At 47.1% G+C, this 24926-nt stretch overlaps 1 protein-coding gene across 1 annotated transcript; it reads right to left on the reverse strand.

Moving 5' to 3' along the window:
• Window positions 1–4583: 4583 nt before the first annotated feature.
• Window positions 4584–5405, reverse strand: LOC135369507 (neurogenin-1-like). The gene has a single exon (XM_064603090.1). It carries the CDS (start codon window positions 5403–5405, stop codon window positions 4584–4586), a length of 822 nt encoding a protein of 273 aa, XP_064459160.1.
• Window positions 5406–24926: the final 19521 nt, after the last annotated feature.

Consider the following 24926-nt stretch of genomic DNA (forward strand, 5'->3'; position numbering starts at 1 on the left):
AAAATTTAGTGTGGATCATTCACTCGAAGTGCTTTTTCGGGGGCCTCGGTGTTCACGTCGCGTCACGCTGCTTGTGGTGGTTTCTTTGATGATGATGATGATGAATTTTCGGTGGCCACCGATGATGACGACGATGTGCACCTGCTGCACGCGCTATACTGCGCTGGCTCGTCAGTTCTACCGGCACCGTCCTAGCGAGAGGTCGCGCACATCTACCCGCTGGGACATTCCCATCTCGTGAATAAATTCAATTCAATTCAAATTCAATTCAAAATCATCGCCTTTAAGTACTCGTGTAGAGGAAGACCATCTCCTCTACATTTGGTGACCCGATCGAAGAACACCATGTTCGGCGTAATTCGGCCTCTTACCATCCCAAATTTCGACAGTGACTACCACCATAAGGCTTCAGTTCGGCCCACCTCATCACCACCACCAAACTCAGTTCAGACAGCAGTCGATGGCGCTACGGCACAACTCGTGAGTCCCCGAGCACTTCGTTCCACCGGGGGCTCGTAATAGGAGGCCACTATCTTCTCGCTCTGACCCGGTACCCTTCGACTTCGACGCCCCGCACCGGTCGCGGTACGCCGTGGTCCTTCGCACTTTGACAGGCCTCCACGTATATCGTGGGTATTCCCCGGATCTACCAGCGGCACCTGGTCGAGCAACGCGCTTCCTTGCCGCATCGCCAAGCCGCTGGTCACTCGCCCTGATGACGCGTCAGCTCGGCAACTCTTGAACACGCTCATGACCACGGCTCACGTCGTCCCCATCGCACACACCCTGCCTGCCTTCGCCACGCTCTTCGACGCTCCGGTACTCGTGGCCCACGAGCAACCGCCAAGTTACCGCTCATTCGTGCGCTATGCCTCTTGTCGCTGCGTCTTTGTATACCCACTCCGCGTCTGAGGGTGGGAGTACTGTGGTGGCCACCGATGATGACGACGATGTGTCCCTGCGGCCACGCGCTACTGCCCTGGCTCGTCAGTTCTACCGGCACCGTCCTAGCGTGAGGTCACGCATATCTACCGGCTAGGACATTCCATCATCACCGGTCAGGACTCGTGTAGAGGAAAACCATCTCCTCTACATACTGATGATGGTAGAAAAAAAAAAAGGCAGATATGATGCAAGTTACAGTGGCATCAAATCAACGACAGCGACAGAGCTTTTTTCACTGAATAGTTGGGGCTCAAGGGCTGAAGTCAGATGACTAAGTGAGCGGTGAAAACTTTTTACTCTTCTTTCACGATCCGCTTTTGGGTGAAGCAAACGGAACGAGCAAGCAAAACAAACGATACTGAGCAGTCAACTGTCCTTCACCTTACGATCTCTATGTGTCACCTGATAATCCGCCGCCTTATTGCCAACTGAACGCAGCTCTTTCAGCAAGAAGCTTCCGCACCAATACCGTCCTGCTATCCATTGACTCGTTATGGCCGATGTTGTGCATGGCCGCATCCCGCGTAGCGAGGAGACGTTGCATCATCGGCTGTGGCTTAATGTGGCACCAACTCCACTCTTCCTATTTAAGCCAACAGCCTTCCCCTCTTGGCCCCATGTGTGACGTAAAAGCGGACGTGTACGACACGTTCTCTTTGACAGCCAGCGATACGAAGGACACCGATCCAGTCCAGCCGTCTCGTCCATCTGGGCTACCCAGAGCTTTCCCGCGCTGTACAGCTTGGGACAAAAGTTCACGGAACATCAGGTTGTCTCATTTCTCCATTGGAGCGACACCCTAACAGCAAACAGGAGCGGACACACATGTCAATAGATGGATAGAGTATAGCCGGTCACCCGTTTCTTATTCGATCTCTTCCTGATAGCTAGCAGGGGCCGCTCAGATGAAGAAATAAGCCTGTGCTGTGTTCCGTAAACTTTTGTCCCAAGCTGCACTCCTTTGCCCTACCACGGCCCCTCGATCGCTCTACTGAGCACGCTGAGGTCACAACCGCGCTGCTACGGTTCCTTCGGGATGCTGGACTCTTGGGCGCTTTGTGATTCTCGGTGGTGGTGCTGTTTCCGGGCGGTCTGCCTGTGATGCCTTCCTCCAGCATCTGCCTGAACAAGGACTATATAGTGCTGGAGCAGGCGTTACGGTTCCCCTAGCTCCCTCTGCAGAGGGAGCTAGTATTCAGGCACCCTAGCGGGCTTTTTCTTCTTTTTTTTACGGAATATAGCGGGCCTCATGTATGGCTAACCTTTCCCTTTTTTTACTTAACCATTAAAAATATCCCCCCCCCCCGTCAAGTAGTACCTAGGTAAACCTGTGGCCCGCGCGCGGTGCAACGGTTTGAGATATCCAAGCCGGCCACGGTTCAACCCACTACAGATCTACATAGGCCGGGTTGACTCGTGGCCGGCTGGACATCTCAAACCGGCCTATGTAAATCTGTAGTGTGCACATACAACAAGAATAATTTTACACGTGTGACACAAATTTTTAATTGTCATATTTCTCTTTTATTTTCTCGGCGCATTGAAACAAAAATAGTAGATGACGTCAGTTAATGCACAGTCATTTCGGATGGATATACATAAAAATATTGCTATATCCGAAGAGCACATCATGAAATTGTCACATCGCATGATATTGTCATTATGTACACGCAGTGAAACCGTATACAGGCATCAGTGTCAAAGAGTAATGTACAGGAACTGAAGAAGGATGGACGCGATTTCTCTAGCAACTTAAGACTCTTGTTTTACACCCACTTGTTGTTTGAGCAACAGAACATAATGTGTTTTGAGGTACTGTCACCTTCAAATTGGTCACCAGAATCCAGTAGTATTCAGAATGTTGTACGTATCCACAGCCGCTTAATTGAAAAAATAAAATAAAGATTACCATATCGTAGTTTAGACCACAGTAACACGGACGGCATATTTGGAACTCCTCCCAGACTTTTATATATATCTTCTTATCTACGTGGAGGGGTTTCGACAGCTGAATGACACATCAATAACCAGGACTCGACGACCTCTCTTAATGCCGAATGTCCTCGCCCAAAACTGTACACCTTTATCCTCGAATCCAGAACAAATCCTACAAGGCGATTTCCTCGCCAAGTCGCATACGTCTTCTCATGCAACCGCGCCTAAAACCCCTCGCGACTTTTTTGAAGGCTGTCTGTCTTTCTCATGGTAATCCTATACGTCGCTTCATAATTCCGCCTGTATCAGCCCGAGGCCCGGTTTCACGTCACAATTTTGACGGGAACGCTTTCGTCTTGAAGGCTGCCGTCAAGCAACCCTGACAGCGGAGTCAAACGGAAGCTTTATGTTCTCTCCGTTGCTGCTGCTGCTGCGGGGTTCTCTGCCCGCAGAAAGAACTTTCTTGTTAGTGTTTACATTTCGAACGAACCATTTTCTGAAAGCGCGGAGGGAAAGTACAGTAATAAGGAGCATAAAAAAGGGAGGGTAACTGTTAAGTGCGACGGGAGAGAGAGAACCCAACCCCCTCTCCCTCCGATGAGGAACGTTTCTCACGGGATAGGAGGAGGTCAATACGACAGGTCACCAGGTTCGAATGCCAACAATGACACCTTGTGATCGGGAGTTCTTTGGCTTTCCGATCGGAGTTTCTTCTTTCTCCGCCTCTCTGTCTTCCGGTGCGTCTCTCCGCGACGGGGATCGTAAAGAAAGCGATAGGTGGAGTAGGTTGGAAGAAGAGGAACCCAGGTTGGGTGTTTTTTTTCTTTCTTTTTCTTTTTCTTTTTCCACTGTGTAGCGCAGGATCTAGAACAGTGCTGCGGTATCGCCATTGTGGCAAGGAAGTGATCTGCGAAATTTTCTCGAGAATTGAGAGACGGTGTTTTTCGTTTTCTGGATATATATTTTGAAGGGATATTCCTCTCCGCTTTGAAGCGATTTGGGGGAAAAAACATTAGTTTGAATGGATGATAACTGGAACGAACTTCAGCTCAGAATCAAGATAATCTTACGTAGTCTACGGTTTCAGCAGGAGTATGGAGTTATCTGCAAGCTTGATGCACATAAGCTTCTGTATAGAGACGGTACTGTGAACACGGTGGCTAAATGCCTATGTTATCGCTGTCCTGGATGACAGCCTGCAGCTATTCAGTACGCGAATATCAAAACAGAGAGCTCAACAATTTTTCAGCTAATAAAGAGGGACCAATAACGCAGGGAAGGGAGGACTCCTTGAAATCATGCGTTCCCCATCCCAGCTCAGAGAGGGGTGCTATGAATTTTTATGTAGTGCGAAATAGGCTTAATATATTTTATGGGCGTGAGGTCTTTCACGGCCAGGTCGACAATGTGTCTTCGATAAAGGAGCGTCATGCTTCAAGCGGTCATAAGCATCCGTGGCTATTTTCTGTACAGGATTTATGTGCCCGTTACCGGAGTCGTAAAGAGGTTCTTCTACAAGCTGCACGATTGGAAGGTGTCGACATAAAATTTGCATAAGTTAGAAGATGGCGTTCACAGTGGTTAAGAAATGGCTTAGCCTTGACAGGGAGGGCAAGTTTTCTCAATGAGCTGTCATGCTTTACAGCTGCTTAGTCTCCCCTATACGGATTATATGTCCTATGTACATGAGTCCTTCACATATTTCATAGCGTCTCATAAGTCGCGAACCCGCACTCGGACCCGGAGCACGAGGAGTCTGAAAAGTCCACTGAACTTGCTGGTGTCGGCACGACCACAGTACTGGGACACGTCGCCATGTTCCAGGGGGTTGGTGGGGAGGAGAGACTGCCTTGATGTCTTGACACAACGTTCGCGAAGGAAGGCGCAGAATAGCCACCTGGGAGCGTCGTCGTCGAAGCTTCTGGTTCCGTTGTCGTTGTGACTTCACTGGACGACACAGTGTTGCTGTCCTTCTTATCAGATTTTGTGCCGACGATCTTTAAGGTCTCCGACAAAGCCCAGATGTAGTTGTGCGCAAATCGTAGAGTCTCGATCTTGGTTAGCTTTGTGTCTTCTGCGAAGGTTGGTAGTACGCATCTCAGCCTGTCGAGGGCGCTGTTGAGGTTGTGCATCCTGTTGCGCTCACGGTCATTGGCTTTGAGCCTACGAGTCTTCTTAACCTTAACAACGACACCAGATGCGTTTATCGTTCCTCGACTTCTGGAAGACACCTTGGGTATCCGTTTCCGCCTGGTGGTCGTCATTTGTGTAACGGAGGAGTCTGCTGAGTCGTCAGGATCGTCCGCGTCCATGTAGGATGAACAAGGACTCAAGAGATCCTGCGACGAGTTCGGCGAACGAGTGAAGTCGTCATCGTCATCTTCACTAAAATCGCCGACGAAGGAGACATCTTCAGGTGGGGACATGGGGGCGTCGTTCCTAGTAGCGTGTGGACTCATGAGGCGTTTGGAGAAGGCAGTGGTTTCCAGAGGAGTTGCAGAGCCGCAGAGTGTGTCCGTGGTCATACTCGTCCAGACATTCAACCTGATGGAAGACCCAAAGAGAGTAGTTTTGAATCAGCACAATGGCGGGGCATCAACTACAGGAGTTCGTGTTCGTCAATGGAACCAGTTATGAACGGAAGAGAACGTTCCCAAAAAGGGGTCTCTTATCCCTAAACCTGATTCCAGGAAACGTCACACTCTGAATTTCTTTAAAAGACACCGAGAAAACGTGTACACAACAATCACTCAAGTCCGTTATACGCATCCATTCAAGACTTGTGCTATGCTGTACGTGGCTTCGGACAAAACGTCCTGAAATTCTACTCGTACGTGGGTGTGTCCCAGACCCGTGGCCTACAATGACAAGTAATTACAACCACTTCCTCGCTGGTAGAATTTATCACACGCTCGCCTTAACCGCGACAAAGGTGCCAACGACGCACAGTGTCCTCGGGTCACTACGATTGTCCACGGCCAACCCCTAACTAACTCTCTTCAGCCAGTATTCTCCGTTTTAAAAAAGGAAGTCTCGCGCACGGCGGCTCGGGTTTCAAGTTTACGACTTCTTCGAGTTCCTCCCCTCTAATGATGAACTTTTCTTCGCCGTCGTTAGCGAGACTCACGCGAATTTTTCGCTTTCTCGGGACGCTGACCTGAGCGCCGGCCGACAAGGGAAAAGTGAAAGGCAGAGCTCTGACAATGGGTGGCCCGAGCGGAAACCCTTGTTTTGCTCCCTGTCCACTCGAATCTGTCGTTGTATAGGTCGAGAGCAATCTATCTTCCGCCCGGTTTGTCCTCACGTCAAGTTCACTTTGGAGCTACGAGTCTTGGCTCATTGCGCGCGCTGAGGACTTGAAGAATCCCCCTTCCTCCGGTTCCTTTGGCAGCTCGCATACTTTATGCACCCCTTTCAGGGACACAGGCACCCTGGTCAGCGGCCATTGAGCGAAAGTTCGCGTGGATTCGGAATAGTACGTAGGATCGGCACGGTATCAGTGTCCCTGTGGTCGCATTCACGGCGGAGACAATGTTCCATGATCTCCCTGCTGGATATCCTCTCGTGCGGTTCTCAAGCGGGTAACAGTGTCACGTGAGTTCCAGCTGCGTGGGTGCATGTTTGAATAAGAAAAGAAGTTGCGTTCCAGGAGGTCACTTTTATGGACTTTGGTTGAGTTGCTCCTTCGATATGCTTATCGGCGAGACAGGAAAGTAGTTCGGGATGGTGCGTGACGTAACTACAGTGCTACGTTCTAACTGTGTGTTTGTTCATGTTTTAACTTTAAAATAAAAGTCACGTCGGCATCTCGCAGCATGCATCAAGTTCCACAAGTGAATGAAAAACCGAGAAAGCGCTACTTCGGCCTCGAGGTACTTGCGTTGTGCCAGAACTCTACTACATGCGTGTACACAAGAAGTTACCGCAAGTCCGGGAAATTACACGTTTGACTGGACAGCGAAATTTCTAGCTTTCTTTGATCACCAGAACCGTAGCAACTACGGACGTGTGCTTTGTTATCATTGATCACAACTATGGTCAACGCTCTTTAGAAACATCACCTCGAGGAAGCCTAAACTGTCTGCAAGGCGCAAGTTCCTTACAAAAGCACGGGCAAAAACGAAGATCAGTCAAAAGAACCATATCATTACTCTGGCTATTCGTCGACGTTTTTGACGCCTTGCGCACATTAATCTCTTCTGCCGTGTTAGTCTGCGTATTACCAGCAGCTCCATTAAGTTCATTCGGTCTCGCAGTTGCGTCTACGACCTTTTGTTGCGCGGAGCAAGGCTTCCCTGACCCTGGCGTCCTTACAGGCGGCCATTCAGAGGCCTTTCTGTGCGTTGGCTTCAAGAATTCCCCCAGTTAAAGAAGCCTCTGACGGGGACGGACCCCCATGCAGGAATGCGAGACCGGTAATAACGGCCGACGGGTTTTGAAGGAGACAAAAGCTGAGCACCTCTAGGAGTTATACGTGTGAGATTGTGATAACGCGCGGTAAAATCGCTGAATGATGGAAGAAAGGCTAAGGCACAGGAGAGCTTGGTATACATAGTGACTAACCGTAGAACCCGAGACAAGGAAACAGGAAGAACAAGACGACAAACTGAATGTACACTGAATGATGCCAGCGAATAACACTTTTGGATCATATGGTCGAGACGTGACTCATTTTGTGTTTTGGTCAATAATTCTGGGATTGCGGTGTGATAAATTGCCCATAAGTGTGTTTCTTTTACTAGAAGGTTTTCGAGCATTATTTAAGAGCAGTATGGAGGTTGTGTTGATCGATCTCTGGAAACCACAATTTTTTACATTGTGAAGCTGCGCCTGGAACCTCAAGACGCGGCGCTATTTTACTAGAGGCTTCCATAGGGTGTTTGTAATGGAAAAGCTAGGTAACGTACTTAGCTGTATTACCTGGACCTAGTGTACTAATTTCTCGAATTCTAGAAATGTCTTTAGTTAATGTAGAGCGGAAATTTTTAACCAAGGCACGGAGCCAGTATCATAGTATAGGTGTAGTTATTGTTCGTGGTGAGTACAAAAACAAAACAAAAACAAATAAACAAACAAATCCTGACCTGTGACAAATCCTAACCTGTGTTATGCCGTGTATAGCGTTTGATTTTTGATTTTCAATGGGCGTAAAATCTTTCATTTCGTGTTTATGTTGTAGACATAGTGCACCACCAAGAAGGATATTTCCGTTAGTGGACACTTCCGAATACATCAATAAATAAATCCGTATATTTTCTATTTAATTTTTCGTCTTAATGTATATGTTGCCCTTTGAAGAACGATGTTGCTCACTTCGTACAAAAACTTTTGCACCGATCATTCAACCCCCACCACCTTCGTGGAACACGCAAGCCTCTGGAACCGGTATATCTTTTTCTATCCCATAACCCCCTCTCGCCCATCATCGAAGAAACGAGCATTGCGGTCTTCCAACAACCATTAACGGAGGCTGGATCACTGCCTTGGAGATCGCCATTCAGCGACACCATAACTTATCCTTCCTTTCATAACAGCTTTCGACACCTTTAACGTACATCGTCACTTGATAAACGAGCTGTTTGCGCGACAACGCATGAAAGACAGTTTCTGTTCGAGAAATTGCCGCTCGGCTTCATCAAATAATAGCGTCGGCCACTTCAATGGGAGGGATTTCAAGTTGTTTATTTATACGTGATACCTGTCTTCTATTAAATTTTTTTCTTCCGTAACTTCTTTTTTTGCGAGACGTATTGAATACAGAAGGGGTGGGTTTGAAAAATGTTCGATTTCTTTTTTATGCGTACCCCTCCCTTTTTAAGCTGGCAGGTTGTTGAGCAAAACATTTAAAAAAAAAGAGAGAGGGGAAGAGGAGAAAGTGAAAAAGGCGCGATGGTATACTATTGAAGTTATAGTTGTGCTGTGACCTTGGAGTCGCGGTTTTATCAGATAAGTAACACACACACAAAAAAATCATTGATGGGTGGGTATTTGCTTGAATCGCAGCACGCATGCTCTAGGGTTCTAAGAATGTGAACCAGCATCTCGTGTGCATGTTGATGAAAAAAAAGGGGAAGAGTCTCCTCTAGTGAAAAAAGAAAAAGAAAGAAATGAAAGAAGAAAAAGAAAGAGACATACTGCTGAATGCTTTTAAAGTTGGTTTTTGTGGCGAGCTACACAGAGAAAGGGTTCGATTTAATTCACGTTCTTCCTCGGTTTTTATTTCTTTTTGTAATATCAGGGAGGAGGGGTTCATTCGTCCTCCTCTCCCTTTATATGTTACGAATGTTACGTGGGGACCGGCAAGACAAATGGCTGTTGGCCATATTTGTTGTGTCGGTCAACAGCCTTTTTCGCATTCATGACTACGGCGTTCCCCTCTGAAAGGGTTGAGCTTCGCGAAAGAAGGCAAAGCCGATGGGAGAAAGGGAGAAAATGTGTATCCCAAGAGGTTTAGCGTTGTGAATGGGGGTGCTCACAAACGCCTCATTCGATTTATCAGTGTTATCGGGTGCGATAAAAACACGGTTATGTCGATCATGGTCTATATAGCGAGTTCGCCGAAACGGAGACCGACGTCCATGAACGGAGGTATGTGTGTGTCCCTCGTGGTGAACCCTCGCGCCACGAACTTGGGAGATGAACTTAGAGAAGTACGTGTGCTCCGGATTTCTTTTTTGTTTTTTTTTTTGTTTCTGTAACCATGCTCGGTAAATGCAGTAAATACCGAAGTCAGTATCAAATTAGCCTATAGTTCTCACTCTCTAGGTCTCGGTATTGAGGCTAATCTTTAGACATACAGCGTGCGATGTTTCCTGAGCCGAGACTCGTTGCCCTACCCCACCTCTCGATTCGGAGTGAGTTGTACAATTTTGCTACGAGAAGTTTTGGACATGCTGAAGCTCGCAGCCATGCAAGTGCTCCTTGTGTTGCCACCCCGTATTCTTAAAACAAAGCTTCCCCACATAGCGCGCTGAAGGCCAACCATTGTACAGTATGATATCACTCTTGATTTGTGGAAAGAGCGGGGCGTACGCCTTTTTGTGACGATTAACATTTCTCCATAAGTGTCAAAAAAAGGCGTACGCCTACCGTTTTCAACAAATCAGGGGAAAGAACGATGTCATCCGGGATGATGATTGGCTAGGAGCGTGCTATGTCGTGAAGTTCATTTTTAAGACGGTTTTCCTCAGACGCTTTCAGACATATGTCGGCACAGTTCCCTTAGAAGTCGGCCCAGGACGCACATTCCCCCAGGGCGTGAGTCGTGACGTTGCCCACGTACGTGAGGCCGACAACGGCAAGCCCTACCACCACCACCACCACCATCATTTTTAAGACTGTGTAACATTGTTGCTGTTATCATACGTTATTCTATACGGAACCATCCGTGATGTTGTCAGCACGACTTTCGAGTACCTACGTCTCCTCCAATGCTAGCGAACCATAAAATTGCTTACTACTTAGAAACGCCGAATGTGTGCCTCGCATTATAAAGATAGTGAGAGTTTCGCGAGGCGACTATACCGGTCACGGGCAACGCCACAGTGGTCAGTCTGTGGATTAATTTTTCCCAAGGGGGTTCTTTAACGTGCACCGAAGTCTCCGCACACAGCACACCATACTTATCGTCCCTCGCGGAAGACGGTCCCGCCTGGAGCAACATCTAGTATACCACCAAATTGATGGCGTCTTCGGCGGGGTTCTAACCCACGGCCTTGGGGTCACTATAGGCGAACACGCTTCGATTTATACACCGTGGCTGGTCTAAGGTGAGCCAGAGGCTCCAGAGGTCAAACTCCGTGGTCTGCTGCGTTGCTCCACAAAAACTCCGGAATTATTAGTGTTAAAAAGTCGGCACAGCGATTCTACTGAAATGTTCACGTAGTAGGGACGTATTCTTGCCCCGGTCACCTTCATCATCATCAATATCGTCACGCAGAGCTACACCCACTAGGGACTTCCGCCTACACTAACTTGCTCGTTCTCGAAAGCATTAGGATTAGAAAAGAAAAGAAACCCACCTGTTATATTCTATCCGTCCGCTTCCAATCGTATTCCAATCCCGACGAAGAGACGTCCAAAACACGGCGACCTGTTGCGAGCACGTCGACAAGAGCGACTTCACCGCAAAACTCCCGAACTGTCGAGGGGAAAAGGAACACCTAACCGTCGCCGACGCGGTTCGGTATGATCCTCTGAGCCAAGCTTCGCGCCCTTTTATGAGATGCTTACACCCCCCGTGCCTACCCCCACCGTACACCCCTCTTCCTCGGGCAGGGGGAATCTCGGAGTTGTGGCTCGTGCCGCTGGGGGGAACCCTCCCCACCGCGTACAATACGGTCCACTGCCTTATTGGTGCACGCAGGGAGGTAAGCAGCCAATGAGCGCTTCGAGAAAGAGACCACGTGTCGGGTTCAGCGACGTGGTGACGTTTCGGATTTTTCTTGGGAGCTCGTCGAAGCTGTGAGTGACCTTTTATGAATCAAATATTTTGTGCGCGTACGTGGGTGTGAAAAAGTTGCTTTGGAGTGGGTTAGGGAAGGTTGGGAGGAGGACGAGGGATGAATGGGAGAGAGGGTGAGGGTGAGAGTGAAAGGTGGCAGCAATGCAGCAGTTTGTTGGAACACATATATTCTCGCACAAAATATAAAACTGATGCTTCTTCTTCTTTTTTTATGTAGTGCGTACCATCTAAGACACCGGTGAGGCCAGAAATGCCAAAAACGCCATGAAATAAGCAGATATGGGCACACCCCCTACCGCACGGGGGGGGGGGGTATATATAAGTTTAATAAACAGGAGGTGGCGTCCACGCAAGGAGAGGTCAGCCAGACATATGTCGGCTTGCTACGCCCTGGTGGAGAAAAAAAAAAAAAAACCGGCACGGCATTAACCTCATGCTTCCCTTTTAAAGTCATCTTCTGTAATCCATCTAATCATTCTTTCACCGTTTGTTAGTCATCTTTTTTTTCTCTCATTTTTGTCTTTAATCGATCTCATATCCTTTATTTCCTAATTCTTTTAATTTATTTTATTCTTCTTTCATTTATTTTCTTTCTTTGCGGAATAGCAAGCCGACGTCCCGTTTGGCTGACCCGTCCCCCCGTTTTTTTTCTTTCGTCTAATAAATATATCTCCCCCCCCCCCCTCCCACCGCACACCTCCCGAAATTAAAATCCTGCGAATATCCCTGAAGTATCGAGGTGCAGAGAACAAATATTACAACCCAACCGAACCAATAACAAGTTCGCATGACCTCAAACTCACACTAACGTAGCCCATGCTTTGCCTGCCTCTCTTCATTTTGTCAATGCTATACGATTAGCATGTACACCACCCCCAGAAAGAAAAGAAAAGGAAAAACACATTTCCAAACCCCGAGATCTACAACCGTACCACGACCTTATTTTTACCACCGAGCCTCTTTTCCCTCTAAAGCCGAACCGCCCGAGAAATTTGCATCCCGTCCCGAAAATCATATTACCTTTCCCGTCAGACCAAATCAGATTATCGGTCGCTTTCTTCGGCACCGAGTGTAAGTACGGCAGTGCCCAGGAAGTCCGCATCTCTGTGCAAGCCGTGGGCATTCCGGACCACGTCACATGAATCAAAGACCGGCGCGCCCTTGAAAAAAAAAAGAAAACGCCGGGACATCCGAGCGGAAAACGGCGTTTCGAATGCGAAGTTGCTTCCGACGGTCGACCTTCAGTTCAATGTGCGATATTGCAGAAGAGGCCACGCCAAGCATGCTTCAAACACACTACTCGTGGGGCGAAAGGGATAAGAGGAGGGAGAACAATACTAAGTACTGCAGGAAAGCTGTGCAAGTGGGCTCGTTGTGAAATGAACCGTTTTGCCGAGCGGCGGGATGGGGTTGAAGATGTCCGTTTCCAATGAGGACGTTTATTGGACAATGTTATGGGGTTATATATATAAAAAAAGGGGTGATTGCGTATGTGAATGGTCGCACCTGCGGGTTCGAGTGGGTGACGCTAGAGGGAGAGAATGATGCTTCAACGTGTGATTTCTTTTTTTGTTCGGTGCTGTTTTCTCATTTTGCACTTATACAACCTATGAGCTTTTGAGAGCGTCTGTGCAGAACGTACTATAGGGTTAGAGTAATGTTGAACAAGAGAGAATTGTTGTCCTGCTTTGTAGGGAGAAATATGTATGTATATATGTGTATTTGTTTTTTTTACGTTCCTGTGAGTTCACGTAACTAATACCGGTTCACTCTGACAGACTGAAATTCACAAGAAATATGAACGTATCATTTGTGCAACACCTTTTTCCTGAGCTATTTGAATTTCATTGATTCTTTTGATTCTTGGGCGCTGGGGGCTTATGTGGTTGTGTTGATCGTCCACGTTTGTAACTTGCGGCGGCCAAACTTCGTTGTTTACATTAACGGAGTTTGCCGGATCTATACACGCACCGACTTCCGGCAAGCTTATAGCTTGAGCGGGATTGTTTCCTTTCTTCTTTTCTTTTTTTTTTTTCTGTCTAATTCCGGATTGGGTCCCTCCATGCCAGATTCTTGCTCGACCGACCACAAGAATTCACCGTTATTTATATATTTAATCATTAATTTATTTGCTTGTTCCCAGAATTCATCTGGATGGACTCCGAGCCTGACGCTCACACATATTGTAGTTCTTCATTTACTCTTCGCCTATCTTTTTGCTCGTTTTTTTTTTACTTCAAACTCAACTCAACTACTTACTTCCATCCTCTCTTCGTCGTCTCTCCATCTGTTCATATCTCCATCTGTTGCGTCGGTTTTTCGCAAACACGGAAGTTAGTCTTTGGAACCGGGAACAATAGGATCCGTTAGACGTACAAAGTTGCAATCAGCGGGTTTCGTGTCGTTGTATCTCCCGGTGCAACTTTCTCATTGACATTTTGGCTCTAATCCTTATAACTAAAAAACTGACTAATTAATTTCACTTAATCAATTAATTAATTACAAAATATTTTGAGTATCCTCACACCACTGGTAACACTATGCAGTCCGTCTTTTTGGTGTGCGATGAACCATTGTTTTTTTAAACTTTGTCTCATTTTTCGTGAAACACCCTGTATATATACATCGCTCATACAGTAGCAGTTGCTTCGCCGTGCTAACGCGGAATGAAAAGAAAATGATGGGACTGCGATGTACACATCCGTTCCCAACTACACGCGTTATTGTCACATAGGGCACTGCTGAGCGCATGCGCGTTTGCTGCTCGCGGTGAACGGCAAGCCGCCAAAGCAGCTGATTCTGATGCCTGATGTAGACACAGGTGGGAAATACGACGTTTTCAACGTACATTTATAGCGGCTCACGAAATGTGTTTGAACACAACACTTGAGTGCATGCACGTCCTGCAAAATAAGCCACTGCGGAACATGATTTGTCGTTTCCTGTACCGAGCGTTCTTTGCCGTAAGTGGTACTTAAAGAGATACCGAGATAACGGCACCGAAATACGGCGCGTGGCTCACGCCATATATTGGTCGGTGTCTGCGAGAATGGGCCGTTTGTTGTACGGAGTGATAGGTGTCACTTTTACTTTTTCCCTTATTTATTACCTCCGACATCGAAGTCACGACGTGCCTTCTCGATCCGTCGCTATAGGAGACGAGAGAAGATTAATGGGTGCGCATTAATTAATGAGTAGTGCTGCAGAGAGCGCATGTGGCAATGTTCCCTGCTTTCGGAGTTTTTTGTTTGAATTCTGTTAACGCTTACTCATGAAACGAATGTGGATGGCATTTTCGCTTCGTAATCAATCAATACAAATCAATCAATCTTCGTAATTCGTAAAAGGACAATAAAATGACGCCTTTTGGTCTTTGTTGTCCTATTTCCTGGATAAATGTATATTTCTACGCAAGTGCATACTTTTGTATATGCTTCGCAACTACCGTGAGCTAGCAAGCTTCGAAACATTCCGTTTGAATGGGAGGGGGGGTATATGTTTATTAAGAAAAAAAGAAAGGAAATGTCGTGTGAATGGGTATAGCTCCAAGGTCTCGTTGACCACTGGGAGGTGGTTGGTTCGAGTCCCGCCGCCGCTGTGCTGTCTGGAATTCTCACTGGGTTTTTCAGACTTTCCAGGCGCGGTTCCCACCGAAGTCAGCCCATTACGCACACTAATCCTCTGCTTCCCGCTCCTATCTTCTACCTTGTTCACACATGTCTCCTTGTCTGTACATGGCTTACGGCCGAAAGGGGGGGAGGGAGAAAGGAAAGGTCAGCCAGCCGGAGGGCGGCTTGCTATTCCAGAAAAATGGAAAATGGGGAAGAAAAGGAAAAGAAGTAAAGAAAAGTAGATGAAAAAAGGGGAAGAAAAGAAAACGAAGAGAAGAAAAGAAAAGGGGGAAGACAAAGAAGAAAAGAAAAGGAAAGGAAGAACACAGAACTGAAACTGAAAAGTCACACACGCGGCCACACAATCACAAGGCGTTGACAAGGCTCGAAGCGTGGAGAAAGCAGAGGAGCGCTGTGGTGACTGCCCAATGGGTCGAATGCCAAAAGTTGCGTGGTGGTGCCAACGTGGAATTAAAAAAAAAAGTTGGAGGATCACTGACATAGGTCACCCGTAAGCTTTATGCACGAAGTATTCCGTCTCCCCATCGCCAACGAGTCTCCCATGGGTGACCGATAAGGTCTACGATGGGACAACCTCAGGGCCCCCTGGGGTCCATCACATAGAAATCCGCTTATCTGTACGTAAAATATGTCGGCAGAACAAAGCGTATTCTACGAACTGCAACGGGATACCGCACTGGGACCCTGCAGTGGTGTACTCCGAAACATGCACGGTTGTCGGGTTGCGTCGCTCAGCAGCCGATCACCGCTCCGGAGTTCGGCAGTGGACGCTGATGGAAGATAGTGATCGCTGCTAAGTTTTTCTTTTTTTGTCGGAGATACGGCAAACAGACCATCTTGAGCAGCGTTGCGGTGTCTTTCAGAAACTCGCCCTGAGATAAGCAAAAATATCGATGGTGAGTGTAAAAATAACATCGAGAAATTGGTTCCATCAATCGTCCTCGAGGTGCCGAGTGCTGTGGGATGCGCATCTCCACTTTTTTTCCTTTTTCCAATCAATCGATCAATCTTCTGGGTGTTTTCGGAAGGACGCTGTCCCTGTTGATCTCTTGTAAGAAAAGTGGGTAAAATGCAGCAATCCAGTGAAGTTAGATCGAAGCCAAAGACTCAGATCGGGGGCCGCCCCAACTGACTGTCCACAGTACCCAGTAGACGACAGTGGCTGATACGGGGGGGTTCCCCCTAAAAGCGTCAGTTTATGCATTTCCCCTCTCCCACTACGCGCTCCGACAAAGAAACCGCCCCCCCCCCCCCTCCCGGCACATCGTATTTAACCGATAACAGCGACTAGGCACAGGCTAGCTGGTTTCGAATGACAAGGAGGAGTTTCGAGACAATGGAGAAATTAACAGACGACAATTTATCAGCTTGAGAAATTGTTCTCCGTTAATTTTTGGTCAGTTTGATTTTGCATAAAACCACTCCGTTGGACCGTGCAGCACAATATTATTTTCGTCATTTCAGGTTACACCAGTATTCTTTGACGAGTATATACCGACAGTAGGCTCCACGCAACTGATGTCATATTGTTTGTATTGTTTGTTTGAAGTTTAAAGTTTGCCTTTTCTCTTTTTCTCCTTAGGATTCACGGGTCATCGGCAGGCAATGAGACACCGAAACCGTCTCACGCATTTTGCACGTCCCGTTGCTAGCTCTTGCGTCGTCTCGCTCCTTCATCACAGAAATTACATCGTCAACGGAAAACGAATTTGTAAGTGGCGCAAAAGGAAACACTCCTTCTTTCTAGTCTGTCTCTCTCTTCCTCGTGTGCGCTGCCGTTGGAGATGAGACGTAATGTTCAGCGTAACGGAGAGCAGGTCACTGTCTAGTGGGTACGCGGTACGTTGCGACCGCTTCTTTCATCTATCCGAGTGGAAAGACAAAGTTTCCCCCCTGTCTGTTTCTTTAGAAAACCTTCCTCAAGACCATCGTGTTTGCTTTTCCCGCTTTTCGCTTCTCTATACATGCTGTGGACTGAAGCGCCCTTTTTAAATGTTGCAGCTTTATGGGTTTAATGGCTGATGATAATACACAGGAATTTGTTTGCCTATACGATTTTCGTGTTTGGGTTGTGCTACAAACCATGTATCTTCATACCATTCTTGGGTTGTGTGTGTGTGTGTGTGGGGGGGGGGGGGTGCTGAGAAAAAAGGTGGATGCTCGAATAAACATATTTTGGTGTCACAGGCGTGACAGTTATAGCAATGTTCCAATACGCACGGTTTGAATGGTTAGCACGCTTTCTTTTGTTGTTTAAAGGAAGCGCCGCGTAATGCAAATTAAGCGCAATCGAAACAGGTGTCACCTGGCACGACGTGCCACAAAGTCGCACAATCAGAGCTGGTGATGATATGGGTCATCACGCTGGAAAAGGGCAGATGCCTGATGTAGGCCAAGCCACGAGTTACCAAAATGCGAGGTAAACACCGATCCCGGCCCTGCCCGTCGTGAGCCCGTCACAGCAGCACACTGGCGGAGGGATGAAGCTCTTCGATATGATTCAACGGAATGTTGCATTAATGCGCTTTTCAATTGGATTGGACGTGGTTTTGGAATAGAAGGGAAAATAATATGCAGATTGGGACTCCACAAATGGAACAGGCTACCCCGGTGCACTTGCACCGCTATAGAATGTCAGGCCACCAGGTTTGGTGACGATGCAATGTTGTCATGGCAGCATAAGGAGTGATAAGATGCGTACGGTTGTCCATGGCTGTGCTATATGGTGCACACATTTGAGCCGATAAAATGCGTCTAAACCATTTGTCCCGTTAGACGTCGCTGTACAATTGAAACGGAGCACCGAACGCCCGATTCCTGACTTGCGGGGTGGCACGGTTTTAACACTTTACTAGTACTATAGTGACACTAAAAGGTCGACTGTCCAGTGCTGCCAACTTAGACTGCTAAAGGCGACCGATTTCGCTATAGCGATCACGTGGCATAATGATGTGATCCGCGTGCTATTGATTGATTGATTTTAAAAGAAAAAAATTGAGATGGTAGTCTCGAGCCACTCGGGACTGGCTACTCCAGGACGCCTTATTAATAAAAGCGTGCTATTCTTGAGGTACACTAAAGGCACTTCTTCGAAAAAGGACTAAGATACGCCACTGAGTGAGAAGGTATAGTTTCAAACATCGTCACTGCCGACGACGTAGGAAATGCCTGGTAGTGCTTCTGGTTATGGTTCTGTGGCACGTGAACCTGAACAAGGGATTGTTTTGACAAAGTTGGAAACAAATGAACTATTGGATCTTCACCTTTGCACGCGCTAACGGCATGTCCGTTATTGGAGTCAATGTAATGGCCAGCAGTCACGCTATACTTGAGCCAGGGAATCTACGCTATTTTTTATCCTCTATATGCCCACCCATTAGTAAAAATTAGCCGCTTGTGCCTATACTCATTGCTCTAGTTTTCTTCGCTTACATGCATTGACTCTTTCCCGGTTTTGAGAAAATTGAAGACAGGGTGTACACCATGCAAAGCAGACTTGAGGAAACGACAATGAAAGGATGGTTATAAGACACGAGGAAAACCTGTCCTTTCCTTAGTTTCGCTCGGTTGCGTGTTTGTTGTATGATTCGTATTTTTGGAAACTTTCTCGTCCGCTGATCGCATGTGGAAGAAGTTTATAATTATTCCACTCGATATTCGGCCGGACAGCGGAAAGGACCAGAGAGGAAGCGGGAAAGAATGCCAGGTACATAAAGCTGGCATGGTAGCCCGGCGCAGATGTTCGGTGAACGCTCTGAGGAGGTAGTCCTGTAGTAAGGTAAGGATTCACATTCAGTATATCTTTTCAGTGCATTGGAAACATGTAGTGTCGTGTTAGGTTAGGTTAGGTTGGGTTGGGTTGGGTTGGTTCAAGAACTGTAGGGGCTTCCTTCCCTCGTCATCCTTTCATGTGAACCTTTTTTGAATGGGGTAGGGTCCTGCACTCAACGCAGGGAAACATCCCACATCATCATCATCATCATCATCCATTCATCTATGTTGTTGTTAGTTGGGAAGCGAGTGTGTAGCTAGTACTTTAAGTCTCTAACAGTAGGTCGGCATTAACGAAAATGTTTGTCTCGGCACGCCTCTCGTGCACCTCTTCAAGAATATTTCTGTCGTGTGTCATTCTCTTCCATCTTGCTGTTGTCTCCAAGGGCCCAAGACATGACCTGCTCATCGAAAGTGCCGCCGATTGCTTTCCTCGCCTGCCTGCTCGTCCTCTGCACCATGGTGAACTTGAGCACGCAGTTCGACAAGCACCACAAGAAAGCGATGAAGGCTCTCCTAATTGCTCACATGTTCAGGGGAAAAAAGGTGTATCCGATTCCGATACCTATCGGCCTTCACAATCACCAGACCAAGGTGATTCCTGTGCATCAGCCCGTGGCCTTTCATGTACCGTGAGTATCACATGTAATCGTCTATGGGTCTGTTGCACTAAAGTTTCGTCCGGCGACTGCAGCGCCAACTCCTGTAGTGTAGAGCGCCCGTACTAGACGGTCGTGTCCTGCGTGTTCCCTCCCTTACCGCTGTACCGCGAACATAATCTCTTTTGTGGAAATCCTTGCGGCACGATTTTTCAGAGCCGCAGTGTAGGTTATACATGCCTGTGTACGGAAAAACCCATGGAGACACGACCACAAATGGCGCTGCAGAATACGGTGCGGAATGCCCCCAAACGTCGTGAAACAGGCCCGTAGGTGCCGGTTAAAAGAGAGAGAGAGAGAAAGAAAAAATACACACTTTCTAACATGTTTCTGGATTATTGCATCGTCAACCATCGAATCGGTAACTGGGAGCAGTAATCGTCGTATATGTAACGTGCGAAAGACGTCGAAACCTCCTGCGGACACTTGGTGACGTGAGAGACCCAGTATTGCTGGGATCAATCTCGGACGGAGGCGTCAGCGATTTAACGGCAGGATACGAAGTGCTCACAGAGTATGGTATATATGCTGAGATATATGGTGGGCAAAAGTAATCTGCAGACCGGCCACGGTATCGCGTCGATGTGTGTCCATAAACATCCTTACTTTGAGACAGTGCTAATGAGTCTTGAACGCATCCAGGGTTCGCATCCACCACAAGAAGCACTACCACGAGAAGCACGTGCACCACAACTATTACAAGCACGTCCCTGGCAGGACCTTGGTTGTTCAAGATCGCAAAGGAGGTCACGACGACGAATATTGGTAACGGTGCCCAAGGATTACAGTATTGAAGCAAGGACTATAACAGTGTCGTTACCGTTAGAGTGCACCACTAGCATTGCACTATTGTAGTGGCTACAAAAAATGTTGGGTGTTGGGTATCCCTGAACTGGGATCTCCTTCGAGAACTCTACAGGGGGTGTCGTGAGTCACAGCGACAAAGAGTAAGTACGTGGCGCCAAATTATATGCAGCGGCGACGGCATGAACTGCTGACGTTCGATCGAATAGCTATGCCCATGTACAGGATTACAGAATAATAGTGGGACGTGATTTCTAGTCTGGGAGCCATGCTCGGTCCATGTGGATCTGTCGTTGATCGTTCAACATGCGGTATGTTGTGCATGCGAGCGTTTTAGTTCAGATAGGTCCTTATTGTTTAGTATTCGACAATAAATAAATAAAGCGAAGATGCGTAATATTGTGCGAGACATGATCGGGGCAACCTGTCGATTTTTCCCCCCGATAAGGCGAGGATACTTTACAGACAAATACGTATAAGGTAAAGTGATAATAAATGAATATGTTATGTAGGTGTTGTGTGAGAAGAGAGGAGGTGGTTGCGAATGCCCATATTCAATAGGGCTGTAATCGCTCGTCCCATTAGCTCAATTAGTACGATCGACCCCAGCATACGACATTGATTGATTGATTTTGATACATTACTTATGTATGTGCAGTTATTTTTTTATATAACAAACATGTAGTGAACGTGATCATTGTATAGGGTAATACTATTTGCGTAGTATAGTTTTTATCGCGCGTAAACATCCTATCTTTGCACTGTATGATATCAATACACTTTCAGTACGGTCAGTTCGGTCAGTACCGCCCCTCTAGTCATGTGTTGATTGCATGGCATGTACAGCTATTAACTACACTAACATTTCGTTTACATGATATGCTTTATGTAGAGACGCATGTATGTAGCTTTGTATACTGCATCATGTTGTGTATCTTGCCATGCCTGCTTACTTTTAATGTGATATATAAATAAATATCCGAAATGCAGTAATGTAAATTGGAGTGTCTGAGTCAACAGTTGTAACAGACAGAGTGTACCTAAGCCCCATTATAAAAAATAAATAATAAAAATTGCCACAGGACTCGATTTGCTTGTCTGTGTGTGAAATGTGAGAGGGGATCGGACGATATGGAAGAGAGAATGCGGCAAAAGGAGGGTTCGTCTATTCACACGATGGTCAGCGTAAGATGCGAAAAACGTCATAGTTTTCTGATGCCACGTGACCGTGATCGTCATGCCTTTTCGTGCTCTTCTGACCACGGGGAATATCCTGCGATTAATTCACAACATATTCTGTAGCAGACGACAGGACCAAGAGTGTCGTCTGCTATGTGCCCGGCACGCCACTCTCGGTATTCCGGCCATTCCGGCGTCGTGCGAATGGTCGACACAACACGCGGCGGAACTTATGTCCCATAAGCAGCTTTTCTTTCTTCTTTGTTTGCTTAAGTTCTTCCGCTAGAATATTCCGTGTTGATATTGCTCGTGTGAATACACGGTGTGTGTTTGCGTCTTTCTGAGCGAGGCCTCGGTATGTTGACGAGAGCAGTGTGGAGGTGCTCGCGATGGAGGCTTGCCGTCGTCGGCCTCCGACTCCTTTCTACGTATATAGTAGCACATATGACAGGCAAAACCTAGGTGGTGGATCCTTCTTGCGCCATCGATGGACCACTTGCTCGTGTGAGCGCCAGCTGATTAAGGTTGCATGTTCGAAACCGTGCCCTAGCCTGGACGAACAAGTCGGACGTTCTTCTTCAGCAAACACTCATTACTTACAAGCCAACCCTTCGAAGCAAAAAAGTGACTGAAGAGAGACCCACCGGAGTTCAAGGGCGGAAAACGGTGTACTGGAAACACACACTTGACCTTGCGTCTCCTGCAGGAAGTTCCTAATGGAGTTGGGTGGTCGGAGTTGACTCGTAACCACCTGGCTGGAGCTGCGGCTAGTCAGTGGCTAGTTATGACAAGCAACCGGAAACAGATCATATGCATAAACGGAAAATTTGTCATGCTCGCGTCAAAGATGCGGGATGTTTTTGACGCAGACGACAAGGGGCCCAGAGGAAGTTTAGGGTTAGGGTTTGAGGGACCGTTTCGCGGGTCAGTGGCGTGGGGATGTGTTGGGTGTCTTGCGGGTGAGAATGAATGCCGTGTAGGGTAATTTGTCTTTGGAGAAAGTGGATGTAGGTCAGGAAAGACAGTTGTTTGAGATACGAGGGGGTGGCGGGTGGAAAGGTGATGATGCCGCGGTGTACGTCGTATATGCTTATGAACAGGGTCAGCATCACGGGGCCCTTACCACATAACGCGTCACAAGTTGATTTTGTCGCATCTGTCACCACACGGTCGCTTCGCGATGCTAACAGTGAGGAGGTTGGCCAGCCGGTAGTATAATGGCGGGAGTACACTGTGGTCATAGCTGTCTCGCGACGTAACGAATTATTACTACTGAGATACTGAACATTATGTTTTTTTTTTATGCTACTCAAAAAAGTATTCGAACGTATGTGGCCTTGCCTTTCTCATCGCCACGTTTCTACACCATCCCTAGGTAACCACAGAGTTGCTTGCACGGACGCCAGGGCCGCGTATTTGAAACTGCAGTTATATATGCTTTGCCCTCACTGTCGCTATACCGTCTGTTCTGCGCCGTTTCTACGCACATCGCAGACGCTCGCACGTTACAGTTAAATCTGACGGCTGCTGTACCTTTGTCACGTTTATTTACTCTGCCACTGTAAGAAAAAAAAAAAGAGAGTGAGAAAGTAGTTTTACTCCTGTTGAGGAATAAATGCATTGCCTGAAAAATTAGTTCCTTTCGGTTCTAAATGAATGTCACAGAGTGGGGACTGCATTTCATGCTCTGTTCTAACAGTCCTATCCTACTATGTGCATGAATGCAAATACTTTGAGTTGAAACTTCAATCGTGACATGTCGAGTGATATAAAATCGTGCGACATGCGTAGTGCACAATTTGCGAGAAAAACAAAAACTGCAAACTATTTCTTACTCTATGTGGGTGGGAAATTGCTAAGCTAGCTAAGTTATATCGCCTGATTCCATCGAACTCACGAAGAGCACATATTTGCGTAGACTCTTGCATCCAGGACCATTTGCAAAGTTGATTGACTATTTGCAGTTCTGGGGAGTAAATTTCGGGGTCAGGAGACTAAAATGGGGAGTAATCGGCAATGTAGGGAACTTATACTTCGCCTTTTACTGATTTTTCTTTCTTTTTTTTTCTTACACAGATGAATTGAAAAGCTGAAGGCTCACCTATTAGGAGCAGCCAGTTCCCCTTTTCTTTTCTTCTTTTCCTTTTCTTTCCCCTTTTCTCCTTTTTCTTCTCCTTTTCTTTTCTTCCCCCATTCTCCGCTTTTTTTTTTGAATAGCAAGCCGACTTCCGTCTGGCTGACCTTTCCTTTCTTTTTTCTTAATAAACATATCCCCCCCTCCCCCTAATGGCAAAAAAAGTTATAAAATTTTCCAAAGTGAGGTATTAGGATTGGGCTGCTCGTGAATATTCGAATTCGTTCCGGTTTTAAAATTATTTCTCTTTGCACGAACGCCTCAGTAATATGATGGACTTCTCGGGTCGTGTTTGGTCGGAAGCAACAGGCGCGCGAACCAGTTGAGCAAGAAGACAGGTAGTACTAAGCGAGGCACTTGACGCGATACAATCTTTCCATTGATGCTCCAATGTGAGGGTGGCTGTCGTAGTGGGAGTGCGTACGCCACTCTCCTCCCCTCTATATTTGTATCGTAATTTTTTCGCCGAGCGTGCAGCGACAGATGGTGCCGCGTTTGTTGCTGTTTCCTATATGCTAGAGGCCATGAATGCTTCGCTCTCGTGCAGGCAGATACGGCGCGATGAATGAACCAGGGGTCGACACATTTTGAAGCCAAGTGCGCGGCGCGAGGTAGTTCCCGTGAATGGGTTGCGTTGTACTAATAATGCACGTTGTGAATGAAGTAGGCGTTTCTTACACCGCAAGCACCAGCCGTCATTGAACGACGTAAGGCACTTTGTAGGACATGTATGGGAAGGGAATTACATCAGGACCAGAGCCGCCGATATTTCGAACAGATACTGTTCTTCTTCTGGACATGGTTGGACTGGTGGGACATGGTTGACTGAGCGCTCTTTCCGAAATGTCGACAAACGTGTTCATCGCGTCTTCCGTCCGGACAGCGATTTCGCTTATGGAAGATATATATCCAACGAAGCCGCGAGGTCACGTGGCCGGAGGAAAGTAGATCTCCGGAGAGAAATAAGTTCCAGGCGACAAAAACGTCCATAAGAAAAGGAGATCCACCAGTGGATGTTCATTCGCTTTGTATATATATTTTTTTCCGAAATCCTTCGTATATCAATGTGAGAAATTTGGGGTATAGCTGATGTCTTAAAACAAGAATCTGGGCCAGTTGGCAACAATTCATGTTACGGAGACAGGCGCAACAAAGTCAGAAACAAGCGAGATATGGGAACGAGACAGGGGACCAGTTGCAGTTGCAGTTACTTCCCGATTACTTGCAGTTACTAGTGGCGCTCTGTCTCGTTCACATCTCTCGCTTGTTTTTGTCGCCTGTCTCCCCAACATGAGTCGCTGATGTCGTTGCGCGCTGAACTAACAGCGCAACAGCAGAAGGACAAAAGGGAAGAATGACTGGGTAGCCATGGCTCGCTATTTTTGGACTGTAGTATATACCAT

Source organism: Ornithodoros turicata, chromosome 9, assembly GCF_037126465.1.
Source record: "Ornithodoros turicata isolate Travis chromosome 9, ASM3712646v1, whole genome shotgun sequence".
In the NCBI taxonomy this organism is placed as follows: domain Eukaryota; kingdom Metazoa; phylum Arthropoda; class Arachnida; order Ixodida; family Argasidae; genus Ornithodoros; species Ornithodoros turicata.

What these genes read in the sequence shown, in the direction of transcription:
- LOC135369507 (XM_064603090.1), bottom strand. Translation starts at nt 5,405, where the DNA reads ATGACCACGGACACACTCTGCGGCTCTGCAACTCCTCTGGAAACCACT.